At 46.3% G+C, this 14,241-nt stretch overlaps 1 protein-coding gene across 1 annotated transcript in view; it reads left to right on the plus strand.

Annotated features, from left to right (window-relative positions):
• LOC126188591 (paired box protein Pax-1-like) overlaps positions 1-14,241 on the plus strand; it is a 316,530-nt gene that overhangs the window by 290,403 nt on the left and 11,886 nt on the right. Inside the window, exon 3 of the mRNA XM_049930193.1 lies at positions 11,991-12,244. Within this exon, the coding sequence (XP_049786150.1) occupies positions 11,991-12,244 (254 nt within the window). The remainder of the gene's footprint in view (positions 1-11,990; positions 12,245-14,241) is intronic.

Raw genomic sequence — 14,241 nt, forward strand, 5'->3', positions numbered from 1 at the left:
AGAGTCGACTGGAAATTGCTACGGAGATAAATGCGCGACTTTGAGCTATTTACCGATGCCAGACAACAGTCATTTAGTGTCAGCGATACAACTGCGTGATTGGGCGTTAGAGATTGCCAACGCGATAGGCGCTAAAGAATTTACAGCTTCTCAAAGTTGGATTAGTCGCTTCAAAAGATCACATAAAATTGTGGCAAGAAAAATAACAAAATTTGTATCGAGAAACAGGTCGGAAAATGAAGTGACACAAATCGAAATGATAGAAGCTTTTCTTACGAATGCAAAAAATAAGATCGCTAGTTTTATTGAATCGTACGTGTATAATGCAGATCAGTCAGGTTTTCAAAAAGAAATGCGTGCGAAAAGAACACTGTCATTCAAAGGGGAAAAACATATTGAGGCGATTGCACAGTCCACGACTGCACTCACCCATTCATACACTATAATGCCCATAATTAGTCTGGATGGTTCATTGCTGCCTAAACTATATGTGTGTCTTCAAGAAACAACTGCACGTTTTGGACCATGTGTCAAAAGAACAATGTTCTACGCAAACAATCTTGTGGTAGACGCATCGAAGTCTTGAAAAATGGGAAATTAAAACGTTACAGTTTTCATGCGTCATGCTTTTCTTCCGTTCTGCGGGAACAAATCTCTTCTTCTCCTAGATTCGTGGTCAGGTCATAAAAGGTCTGATTCATGAAAAGCTGTATTTCGAGCCCACCCTGACAAAGAAGTAGAGATACTTCAGATTCCACCCGGCACGACGAACGTTATTCAACCTTTAGACAGAGAATTTTTCCGTCAGTGGAAGGCCTTTTACAGAAAACTAACAGAGAAAATTATTGTGTGCAGATCACTGAAATTTCCTGTCTATCACCGTGACAATATTCTCAAGCTGCAATCAGTAGTACATTATCAATTTTCCTCCCCACGGTTCCAGAATTTGATTAAATATGCGTGGCACTCCTCGAAATATACTGATACTAGGCCTGATTCATTCCTAACACGAGCCCAGTTTTGTCTACGGACATCTAACAACGTCTGTGATTCGCAGGGCTGCCATGTGTCGTCTTGGCTTGTATGTTCTTGGTGCACAAAAAAAACTATGTTTTGAACATTGTATCCATATTTCGCATTTTTGCGGTGATTACAAGAAATAAAATTTGGACGTGTTCTAAACCGTATATTTATTTGTGTCTATTTCATAGCTATTTGGAAAGTATGTTGTAGATAACATATCAGCCATATTTGTCAACGAATGTTTAATTATCATACGATCGCTTTCACTGGGGAATCAGCTCTCTCACTGCTGTGGCAAGAGAGCGGCACGTAGCTAACGCCACCTTGTCCATAGATGGCGTTGGTATAACGTAGCGAGAGATCAGGGTTGTACAAGAGGCAGTTATAAGCGCGGAAACCATGCGACAATAATGTCTTACTTCATAAAATTGTTTACAGACTTCCAGGTCATGTCAGCAGCTAAAATTCTGCATACAGACTTCTTGCAATGTTAACTCACAGTGGTAAAAAAAGCAACACAGGTTTCGACATGACAAGTCTGACCATTCCCTTGTCAGTCATCTTATCGCACAGCGATTTGTCCGCTAAAACATCTGATCTTAATACCGTAGAAAATAAACAAACAGTTTTTCGGATAGGGTGGGCAGCAATTTAGGATTGTTTACTGATGCTACTACAGTGTACCGGAAGTGTCTTCGTTAAATGACTTGAGGAGAATGTAGGATGATTTAGATAGAATTTCTATTTGGGTTGATGAATGGCAGCTTGTTCTAAATGTAGAAAAATGTAAGTTAATGCAGACCAATAGACGAATAAACAAGTGTCTAATATCCGAATATAGTAATAATGGTGTACTGCACGATAGAGTCGTGTCTATTAAAAATCTACGCGCAATGTTGCAAAGTAGTATGAAGTGCAACAAGCACACTAGGCTGGTAATAGGGAAGGCGAATGATCGATTTCGGTTTACTGCGAGCAATCTAGGAAGGTGTACCTCGTTTATAAAGGAGACCGCGTAGAGAACACTAGGGCGACACAATCTTAAGTAACGCTCGAGTGTGCCGGCCGGAGTGGCTGTGCGGTTCTAGGCGCTACAGTCTGGAGCCGAGCGACCGCTCCGGTGGCAGGTTACAATCCTGCCTCGGGCATGGACGTGTGTGATGTACTTAGGTTAGTTAGGTTTAATTAGTTCTAAGTTCTAGGCGACTGATACCCTCAGAAGTTAAGTCGCATAGTGCTCAGAGCCATTTGAACCATTTGAGCCAATGCTCGAGTGTTTGGGATCCACAACAGGTCGGATTAAAGGAAGACATGGAAGCATTTCAGAGGTGCTAGGATTTTGCTAAGTTTGTTACTGATAAGTTCGATCAACACACGGCTGTTACGGAGATGCTTCGTGAACTCAAATGGGAATTCCTGGAGAAGAGAAGACGTTTTTTTCGCGTAACACTGTCGAGAAAATTTAGAAAAGTGGCATTTGCGGCTGTCTGTAAAACGATTCTACTGCGGCCAACCTACGTTTCACTTAAAAACTTGATAGGAGAAATTAAGGCTCTTACGCAAGCGTGCCCGCTTCATTTGACAGTGGAAAATGAAAGGGAATATTTGGTAGTGCACCGTATAGGGGTTACGGAATATGTATATAGATAGTGATAAGATGTAGAATGTGGGGACTATTACTTGGACGGCCCTCCCGCCGGAGGTTCGAGTCCTCCCTTGGGCATGGGTGTGTGTGTTATCCTTAGCATAAGTTAGTTTAAGTTACTTTAAGTGGTGTGTAAATCTAGGGACCGATGACCTCAGCAGTATGGTCCCTTAGGAATTCACACAGATTTTTTATTTATTACTTGGATGAGCAATCAGCGTCACCGCCATTTGATAACTCCACGGGATATGATCATCAACGATTGGATTCAGCTGAAAGTGACTTAAAAACTGAATCAGTCAGAGAGAACCGCGTTAACCGACCGGCCGCCTTGTCATCCTTTCCCATGTGATGTAATTCGGACGTGGTGTGAAGGGGCATGGGTTCAGCACACCGCTCTCCTGGCCGTTGTCGTTTCTCCAGACCTTGGAGCTACCATTTGTCATTTAAGCAGCTCCTACATCGGCATCACGAGGCTGAGTGGACCCCTTTCCAGTCCTCCCGCCAAATAATATTGCCTAGTAGCTCCAGTGAATTGAATCCAGATGCTCCGCACGGCAGTTAGACGCGCTGGCCACTCATCTACAGAGGAGTTCGATAAAATCTGCGTGGTGAGTCAAAAATAGCGTTCAGGTGACGATAGAGGTGTACTACTTGTCTAATTTCACGTATGTAATACACTCCTGGAAATGGAAAAAAGAACACATTGACACCGGTGTGTCAGACCCACCATACTTGCTCCGGACACTGCGAGAGGGCTGTACAAGCAATGATCACACGCACGGCACAGCGGACACACCAGGAACCGCGGTGTTGGCCGTCGAATGGCGCTAGCTGCGCAGCATTTGTGCACCGCCGCCGTCAGTGTCAGCCAGTTTGCCGTGGCATACGGAGCTCCATCGCAGTCTTTAACACTGGTAGCATGCCGCGACAGCGTGGACGTGAACCGTATGTGCAGTTGACGGACTTTGAGCGAGGGCGTATAGTGGGCATGCGGGAGGCCGGGTGGACGTACCGCCGAATTGCTCAACACGTGGGGCGTGAGGTCTCCACAGTACATCGATGTTGTCGCCAGTGGTCGGCATAAGGTGCACGTGCCCGTCGACCTGGGACCGGACCGCAGCGACGCACGGATGCACGCCAAGACCGTAGGATCCTACGCAGTGCCGCAGGGGACCGCACCGCCACTTCCCAGCAAATTAGGGACACTGTTGCTCCTGGGGTATCGGCGAGGACCATTCGCAACCGTCTCCATGAAGCTGGGCTACGGTCCCGCACACCGTTAGGCCGTCTTCCGCTCACGCCCCAACATCGTGCAGCCCGCCTCCAGTGGTGTCGCGAGAGGCGTGAATGGAGGGACGAATGGAGACGTGTCGTCTTCAGCGATGAGAGTCGCTTCTGCCTTGGTGCCAATGATGGTCGTATGCGTGTTTGGTGCCGTGCCGGTGAGCGCCACAATCAGGACTGCATACGACCGAGGCACACAGGGCCAACACCCGGCATCATGGTGTGGGGAGCGATCTCCTACACTGGCCGTACACCACTGGTGATCGTCGAGGGGACACTGAATAGTGCACGGTACATCCAAACCGTCATCGAACCCATCGTTCTACCATTCCTAGACCGGCAAGGGAACTTGCTGTTCCAACAGGACAATGCACGTCCGCATGTATCCCGTGCCACCCAACGTGCTCTAGAAGGTGTAAGTCAACTACCCTGGCCAGCAAGATCTCCGGATCTGTCCCCCTTTGAGCATGTTTGGGACTGGATGAAGCGTCGTCTCACGCGGTCTGCACGTCCAGCACGAACGCTGGTCCAACTGAGGCGCCAGGTGGAAATGGCATGGCAAGCCGTTCCACAGGACTACATCCAGCATCTCTACGATCGTCTCCATGGGAGAATAGCAGCCTGCATTGCTGCGAAAGGTGGATATACACTGTACTAGTGCCGACATTGTGCATGCGCTGTTGCCTGTGTCTATGTGCCTGTGGTTCTGTCAGTGTGATCATGTGATGTATCTGACCCCAGGAATGTGTCAATAAAGTTTCCCCTTCCTGGGACAATGAATTCACGGTGTTCTAATTTCAATTTCCAGGAGTGTAGGAGGACGTGATGTCACACTCACAAAGGATGGCAATGTTGTACTTATATTTAAAAATCGCGTAAAACAAGCAGAGGATATGATCGGAACATTGATATAAAAATTGTGAGTTATGAAGTATTGAAATTCGAATATTTATTTCAGAAGTGTTCCCGAGAAGATCGAGAGATAACGATAACGTACTGAGGTCTCTCGGGTGTGAGAGTTATTTCCCGGGTTTTTTGGATCAATATTTACTGACGTTAATAAGTTGGCAGTTAACACTAAAATGGCGATTGACGCTAGAAGGAAACCCATTTTTGGCGATACACTAGTCGCGAGCAGGATAGAATCCTAACATTACAGACGGGTCCTGCTAGATCTTGTTGCAGTAAGACACAGCTCGGTCACAAAAATTAGTGTCATTTTCGGTAGTCTATTTTTTCTATGCAGAAACAGTACGCAGAGTGAGCAGGCATCCCACACATGATGGGTGGACTTTGAAGAGAGAATACGCGCTTTCACGGTCGGTATAGTCTGAGGCCGGGCTAAGCAGACTTGTAGGTTCGACAACATATAAATTTAAGTTGTCGCTGAATTCTGAAGCTCAGAAGAATTGGGGTAGCACACACGCAAAATGAGGTACCACAAATGCTAATTTTACGATTTCATCAAGAATGGGGGACCATCACCAAGCCAAGCGTCAACCAAGCTGCCGTTCAGGTAATCACTAAAAAAAGTTCTGCTGCCGCTTCATGGTGATCTGCGAATCTCCCTCTATCAGTGTCTTTTCCTCGCTACCCTTATTTAATCCTTGTTGATTCCAATTAACTCCTGTTATCCCATTTTCAAATGGGTCAAATGGCCCTGAGCACTATGGGACTTAACATCTGATGTCATCGGTCTCCTGGAACTTAGAACTACTTAAACCTAACTAACCTTAGGACATCACGCACATCTATGCCCGAGGCAGGATTCGAACCTGCGACCGTAACTATCCCATTTTCCTGGCAATGATTGCCGGTATGTCTTTTGTGCTTAAGTGCGATAATTCGTGCACTCTTTGCCATATTTTCAGTGGTGTTATTATTCAATCGGTGTTTCGTAATTGTCTGTACTTTTGAAGACTCTCAATACGACTCTTATTTGTTTGTAAAGCACCCTTCCTGCAGTATATATTTTTATGTGTTGCTAATCGTCTGCAGTAGCATGGAGAGCTGCATCAAACCATCAGACCAGTCTCTAGACTGAAGACCACAACAACAACAACAACAACAACAACTATCGTCTAAAAACATGACTGAGTAGAAAGGGTTGGTATAATTTCACGCTGCCAATAGAAAAAGATATCTGATAACGTACTGTACCACTGCCTTGACAGAAAGATTTTGTCCCTGTTTCCATTTTTGCTAGCAGGGGAAAAGGGTTCTTTTAAGGCTACCCTGTCCAATATCCGGAAAGATCAGTAGACTTCTACGGAAACATGGGATCATTTCATTTTACTAGCGTCAACAAAGATAAATAGCCTTCTTCGTAATATTAAAGACGATCCGAAATCCGGGTTTGTACCGCATTCCATGCGAATTTGGCATGTCTTACGTGGGGCAGCCTATCAGAACAGTCGAGGAGAGAGGCAAGAAACATCAGCGACACACCTGACTAAATCAAAGAAGCAAATAAACTGTTGCCCAGAAATGTCCTCAATATAATCACGAAATGAAATACGAGGAGACCAGCATCGTGGTGCAAACGCAAACTATCTGGGAGAGTCTAATTAAGGAGTCTATCGAGTAAATGTGTCGGAAAAGGTAACAAACATGAATGGTGGTTTCATTTATTTTACTTTTTATTTTTATTTTATTTTATTTATTTTTTTCTTTTTTTTTGGAAAAAAGCTTGGAGTTCGGAATTCAGTTTGTTAAAATATAACGTGTGTGTGAATTCTTAAGGGACCAGACTGCTGAGGTCATCGGTCGTTAAAATATAGCTTGCAGACATATCCACCAGAGCTGGAAAATGCTAAGAGATTGTGATTTTGAGCGAATATCAGCACGGGCGCTGAAAAACTAAAGAGCGCCAAAGGGCGTAGATGCGAGTCGAACTCACATCCATCTTACAAATAGCGGCGCGTGTGCAACAATGGTTCATAGTCTGGTTGGAGCCCAGGCAGGGAGTACAGATAACAGCACAACTCACATACTTACTGTTAGACAGTAGAGGAAAGACGATTAAATCTCATGGGAACCTGCTCAGAAAACTTCGAAATCTGTCTTTCAGGGCGTAAACAAGCGATATTCTTTGCGCCTTGCGAAGAAAGAAATAGGTAAGCGACAGTTCACATAGTGGTGTACAAAAAGTCCTCTTTCCCGTGAAGGGAATGGAATGAAACGTTAAGGTGTGGTACAAGAAGGAGAACCCTTTGTCACACAGCGGTTCTTTGAATATAAATATAGATCTAAATGGAGGTAATCGTTTGCGAGAATTCGCTACGGCCTAATCCTGAGGAAACTGATGTCACCGATGATGCAAAGTGCATTGACTTTAATCGAGAATACTTAGAAAATAAACGGATTATTCACATTAGCGCAATCCTTCACTACCAACCCGAGAGCTTTTTACCCTGCTCTAGTGTACCGCTTTCCATATTCCATGCGGCTGTTACTACACATGCTGAAAATTAACACCACCGACAAATATTTTAGAGACTGTTCAAGGATTCTTTCAGAGTATTTTATTATCAGGGTACATCTACATCTACATACATATTCTGCAATCCACCATACGGTGCGTGGCGGAGGGTACCAAGTACCACAACTAGCATCTTCTCTCCTTGTTCCACTTCCAAACAGAACGAGGGAAAAATGACTGCCTATATATGCCTCTGTACGAGCCCTACTCTCTCTTATCTTATCTTTGTGGTCTTTCCCCGAAATATAGGTTGGCGGCAGTAAAATTTTACTGCAATCAGCCTCAAATATAATTAGCGATTCACGAAAAGAACGCCTCCTTTCCTCCAGAGACTCCCACCCGAGTTCCTGAAGCATTTCCGTAACACTCGCGTGATGATCAAATCTACCAGTAACAAATCTAGCAACCCGCCTCTGAATTGCTTATATGTCCTCCCTCAATCCGACCTGATAGGGATCCCAAACGCTCGAGCAGTACTCAAGAATAGGTCGTATTAGTGTTTTATAAGCGGTCTCCTTTACAGATGAACCACATCTTCCCAAAATTCTACCAATGAACCGGAGATGACTATCCGCCTTCCCCACAACTGCCATTACATGCTTGTCCCACTTCATATCGCTCAGCAATGTTACGACCAAATATTTAATCGACGTGACTGTGTCAAGCGCTACACTACTAATGGAGTATTCAAACATTATGGGGTTCTTTTCCCTACTCATCTGCATTAATTTACATTTATCTATATTTAGAGTTAGCTACCATCCTTTACACCAATCACAAATCCTGTCCAAGTCATCTTGTATCCTCCTACAGTCACTCAACGACGACACCTTCCCGTACACCACAGCATCATCAGCAAACAGCCGCACACTGCTATCCACCCTATCCAAAAGATCATTTATGTAGATAGAAAACAACAGCGGACCTACCACATTTCCCTGGGGCACTCCAGATGATACCCTCACCTCTGATGAACACTCACCATCGAGGACAACGTACTGTGTTCTATTACTTAAGAAGTCAAGGGTACCGATTGTCTCCAATGGCTTGTTGCAGACTAATACTGTAATTATGATTTCCTCGGTTTGTTACGACAGTTACCTTTGTGCATTTTGTGAGCACATACTCGAGGTGCATATCGGCCAGCTTCATCAGTACTCCTATACATTCTGCTGTGTTTCACTATAGCCGTACAAGTATCACTGCGGTAAAGGCAAGCCAGAGGCAGAACCGAGGAGCACTGAATGTAAGTTTTAGAGCGAAATGTGCAGGGGGTACTACTGTTGTCAGCTGAAAGTAGCGCGAGCGAATGGGACATGTTTGTTTCCGAACAAAACACACAGTGCATACCGTCGAATTTGCTAATTTGTTCAGATGTTTTCACTGCGGTACAGATACAAAGGCAAATGGCGATCAGCCACTAGAGGCCATGGGTCCGTTGCGCCAAAAATTACCGGAAAATGTCCCAGGCCAGCCTCCAGACTTTTAATAGACGTCGAGTTTTTCGTGCATAGCACGGAAAATGTACCGACCGTCTCCAGAAAAGCATCATGGTTCCCATATCAAAGGAGGAGGCAGCCAAAAATTTCGCATCACATACAACAATGACTCTCATTAGGAGAATTCTCAGACTAGTAGAAAATAAGGTGGAGGATATGTGGAGTATAGAGCTATTCGGATTGAAGAGGCAGTTAGGAACAAGAAGTATATTTTAGCGCTCATATATCTTGTCAAAAGAATGTGTACACTGACGAGCCAAAAAATTATGACTACCCGCTAAACAGCAGGTTGATCCCCTCTGGAACGCAATACCGCTGTGATTTCACGTGGCAAAAATTCTACAAGTGGTTGGTAGGTTTCCACAGGTATGTGGCACCAGATGTCCACTCACCGGTCAAGCAATTCCCGAAGTGGCTTTCGGGAGTGGAAACATCGCCCGATAGCGAACCAGACTTGCTCCATAGGGTTAAGGTCAGTCAAATTTGGTATTCGAGACATCAACGTGAGTTTGCTAGCACATTCCGCAAACCACTGACCTTGTGACAGGGACAGTTACCCTGCTTCCTGCAGGGGAAGTCTTTAAGCATGAAGGGATGCACGTGGTCTTCAGTAATATTCTAGTAGTCCACAAACCTCGAGGCCAGGTGAATGTCTCGAAGAGCATAATACAACACTTAGCGGCGTGTGTCCGTGACGTGTTACAGGTTCCGAGCAGGCTTCTCATGGATTACAAAGCATCCGAAGAGGACTGTCGACCTGCTACAACAAGAACCGTAACTCACCGAGCTGATGACTCGTTTCCATTGATCAGCGGCTTAATCTCGATGATCTCCGCTTCAATCGTAATTCAGACGTCGTTGGGGGAACATACGTGTTGTCTAGTGCGGAGCCCCGTTATTAACAGTGTGGGCTCAACGGTGTGCTCTGAAACGCTTGTGTCTATTGTACTGTGCTGTCAGATCTGCCACAGAACTCCGCCTATCCCACTTTACAGAGCGGACGAGTCACCAGCCTCCACGTTCTGTGATGAGGCGAGGACGTCCAGTACCTTGTTGCCTACACGCGGCACCGACATCCTTTAACCACTTTCCATAGATATTTACGACAGTAGCACACGAATACCCTACCAGCTTCGCCGTTTGATGTGCTTGTTCCCAGCCTCCGTGCTATAGCTACCTGATGATTATCAGCGTTGTCTATGTCAACCTGCTTCACCATATGCGGCCCGTACTGACGCATGAATGATTCCCTATTGGTCTCTGCTGCGCTTGTACATTTTCCTTGCCGTGTCATGTGCCCTTAGCGCCAATAGGCGGTACTCAGTCTCGCGATTGTTTATGTTTTACGTCACGAGTCGTATGCAGTTTACCAGACTTGCCTACAGCCGCTACGCCACGGCACTGGCTCGTCTAAACTTGTGCTTAATAAAAAAACCGCTGTGAAAGAAAGGGCCGTCTAACTTTTAAGCACAGGTTGTATACATACTATCAGATCATATAATAACGACCACAATTACTATCTACAGGATGAACCCTAAACAATTTCCGAAATTTTATTGGTGGCATTCAGGTCCACCGTGCAGGTAGAATGCGATGGTGGAGTGATGGCTAGAGGCAAATGCTAATCCATCGGCAGTTCATTAGCTTATGATTCTTCTCTTGTGCGCAATAGTACACTACTGGCCATTAAAATTGCTACACCAAGAAGAAGTGCAGATGATAAACGGGTAATCATTGGACAAATATATTACACTAGAACTGACATGTGATTACATTTTCACGCAATTTGGGTGCATAGATCCTGAGAAATCAGTACTCAGAACAACCACCTCTGGCCGTAATAACGGCCTTGGTACACCTGGGCATTGAGTCAAAGAGAGCTTGGATGGCGTGTACAGGTACAGCTGCCCACGCAGCTTCAGCACGATATCACAGTTCATCAAGAGTAGTGACTGGCGTATTGTGACGAGCCAGCTGCTCGGCCACCATTGACCAGATGTTTTCAATTGGTGAGAGATCTGGAGAATATGCTGGCCTGGGCAGCAGTCGAACATTTTCTGTGTCCACAAAGGCCCGTACAGGGCCTGCAACATGCGGTCGTGCATTACCCTGCTGAAATGTAGGGTTTCACAGGGATCGAATGAAGGGTAGAGCCACGGGTCGTAACACATCTGAAATGTAAAGTCCACTGTTCAAAGTGCCGTCAATGCGAACGAGAGGTGACCGAGACGTGTAACCAATGACATCCCATGCCATCACCTCGTGTGATACGCCAGTATGCCGATGACGAATACACGCTTCCAATGTGCGTTGTTCACCGCGATGTCGCCAAACACGGGTGCGACCGTCATGATGCTGTAAACAGAACCTGGATTCATCCGAAAAATGACGTTTTGCCATTCGTGCACCCAGGTTCGTCGTTGAGTACACCATCGCAGGCGATGGTTGTTGTCTTGCAAACGTCACCATGTGTTGACTCAGGGATCGAGACGTGGCTGCACGATCCGTTACAGCCATGCGGATAAGATGCCTGTCATCTCGACTGCTAGTGATACGAGGCCGTTGGGATCCAACACGGCGTTCCGCATTACCCTCCTGAACGCACCGATTCCATATTCTGCTAACAGTCATTGGATCTCGACCAACGCGAGCAGCAATGTCGCGATACGATAAACCACAATCGCGATAGGCTACAATCCGATCTTTATCAAAGTCGGAAACGTGATGGTACGCATTTCTCCTCCTTACACTAGGCACCACAACAACGTTTCACCAGACAACGCCGGTCAACTGCTGTCTGTGTATGAGAAATCGGTTGGAAACTTTCCTCATGTGAGCACGTTGTAGGTGTCGCCACCGGCGCCAACCTTGTGTGAATAGTCTGAAAAGCTAATCATTTGCATATCACAGTATCTTGTTCCTGTCAGTTAAATTTCGCGTCTGTAGCACGTCATCTTCGTGGTGTAACAATTTTAATGGCCAGTAGTGTACTTCCACTGAGTGCGTTTGCCTGCGACCAGAGATGTGACGGCTGGCGTGCCGTGCTGTGTTGCAGAGTCGCAGTGCCAGCAGCAGTACGGGGAGGTGAACCAGCTGGGCGGCGTTTTCGTGAACGGGCGGCCGCTGCCCAACGCGGTGCGCATGCGCATCGTGGAGCTGGCGCAGCTGGGCATCCGGCCGTGCGACATCTCGCGCCAGCTGCGCGTCTCGCACGGCTGCGTCTCCAAGATCCTGGCGCGCTACCACGAGACCGGCTCCATCCTGCCCGGCGCCATCGGCGGCAGCAAGCCGCGCGTCACCACGCCCAAGGTAGGCACCGCACACGCTCAGTTTATTATATTTCCTGTAGGTTCTGCTGCACACCTCCACTGTAGCTAAAGAACTAGTTTATGGAAACGTACGCTGTTGACATGTATATTTATTTTTAGTCAACCACTTTCAGACAAGCGACTGTCTTCAGGTAACGTATTAACACTACGTTATCCAAACACATTCCGCTACAGCAGCATTCCATTAACTCAAATATGTCACTTCACTGTGGGTCACGTATTTTTACACTGCACCCGGCCTGTCCCAATTGTTTCGGTTCTGGATTAATACAAATAGAGAAAGGTGAAGATGGTGGCTTCAATGGTTTAGGTGCCTTATAAAGGTCCCCCGCCGGCCGCGGTGGCCGAGCGGTTCTAGGCGCTTCATTCCGGAACCTCGTAGGTTCGAATCCTGCCTCGGGCATGGATGTGTGTGATGTCGTTAGGTTAGTTAGGTCTAAGTAGTTCTGAGTTCTAGGGGACTGATGACCTCAGTAGTTAAGTCCCATAGTGCTCAGAGCCATTTGAAAGCTCCCCCTCCCCCGCACCTCCCCCCCCCCCCCCCCACTAGAGTACAACGCACAGAATGTTCATATAATCACGTGGAACTGTCAGAAAAGTCCTTCTTCAACTCGTTTATCACATTGGCTCCAATGTCATTCAAAGTGTTGACCATGTGAATTTTTGCATTTTGTCGTTTTGTAATAGTTTCAAACCGACAACATTAAGTCCCGTCACCCGTGATGGTATTTTTCTAGAAAAGCATTGTCCACGTTTTGGACATCCATGCAGTCGCGACAGGCGTGCACGTGTCGTTTTAGTTCGGGAGTCAAGGTGCACGATACAAACTTTGAGCGCACCTCTCTGTTTATGAAAACATTCTGCAGAATGTCTTGAAAACTTGATTTAGAAATGTTGTTCCATTCCGATTTGTGATGCAATAATATTGATACGTCATGGTCTGTTAACAATGCCTGCTCCCAACTGACTGGTCGAATGCGCATTTATTGTTCACAGTTGTTTGCTAGTTCAAACTACCGTCCGCGCGGAATGGCCGCGCGGGTAGAGGAGCCATGTCACGGATTGCGCGCCCCCTCCCGCCAGAGGTTCGAGTCCTCCGTCGGGCACTGGTGTGTTTGTTGTCCTTAGCGTAGGGTAGTTTAAGTAGTGTAGTGTGTAAGCTTAGGGACCGATGACCTCAGCAGTTTGGTCCCTTAGCAGTTAACACACGCCGCGCGGGATTAGCCGAGCGGTCTCAGGCGCTGTAGTCATGGACTGTGCGGCTGGTCCCGGCGGAGGTTCGAGTCCTTCCCCGGGCATGAGTGTGTGTGTTTGTTCTTAGGATAATTTAGGTTAAATAGTGTGTAAGCTTAGGGACTGATGACCGTAGCAGTTAAGTCCCATAAGATTTCACACACATCTGAACATTTTGAATTCACACACATTTGAACATTCAAACTACCACAGTAATTACTGCGCTAACGCTGCTTACACGCTAGGAAGAGAATCAGTCTCGGAACATTTTGGACAGGCGGTATGTGAGTGTAAACCTATTTACTTCAATGACAGATGTAGCGTTGTCGTCCAAAGGGTGCCCTTTCGTTTTCACGTTCTAACATTCAAACAACCCTCGCTACAGCAACATTCCACTAATTCAAATTAGACAAAGCACTTATTTGATAGTGTGAACATACGACACCCATGCTGAAAAACTTGCATTGCGACTATCAGATTCTTTATCCACTTCTGAACAGTTACGCAACAAATACTGTTAATGAAAACAATTACGTATCTGACGCCAAGGAACCTTCCTTTGACTTGATGTAATCTTTATATGTAACTTGAATATTATTGCTAGACAGAAACTAGTTGTAAAGCAGAGGCCGGCCGGGGTGGCCGAGCGGTTCTAGGCGCTACAGACTGGAACCGTGCGACCGCTACGGTCGCAGGTTCGAATCCTGCCTCGGACATGGATGTGTGCGATGTCCTTAGGTTAGT

Source organism: Schistocerca cancellata, chromosome 5 (assembly GCF_023864275.1).
Source record: "Schistocerca cancellata isolate TAMUIC-IGC-003103 chromosome 5, iqSchCanc2.1, whole genome shotgun sequence".
NCBI classification, from domain to species: domain Eukaryota; kingdom Metazoa; phylum Arthropoda; class Insecta; order Orthoptera; family Acrididae; genus Schistocerca; species Schistocerca cancellata.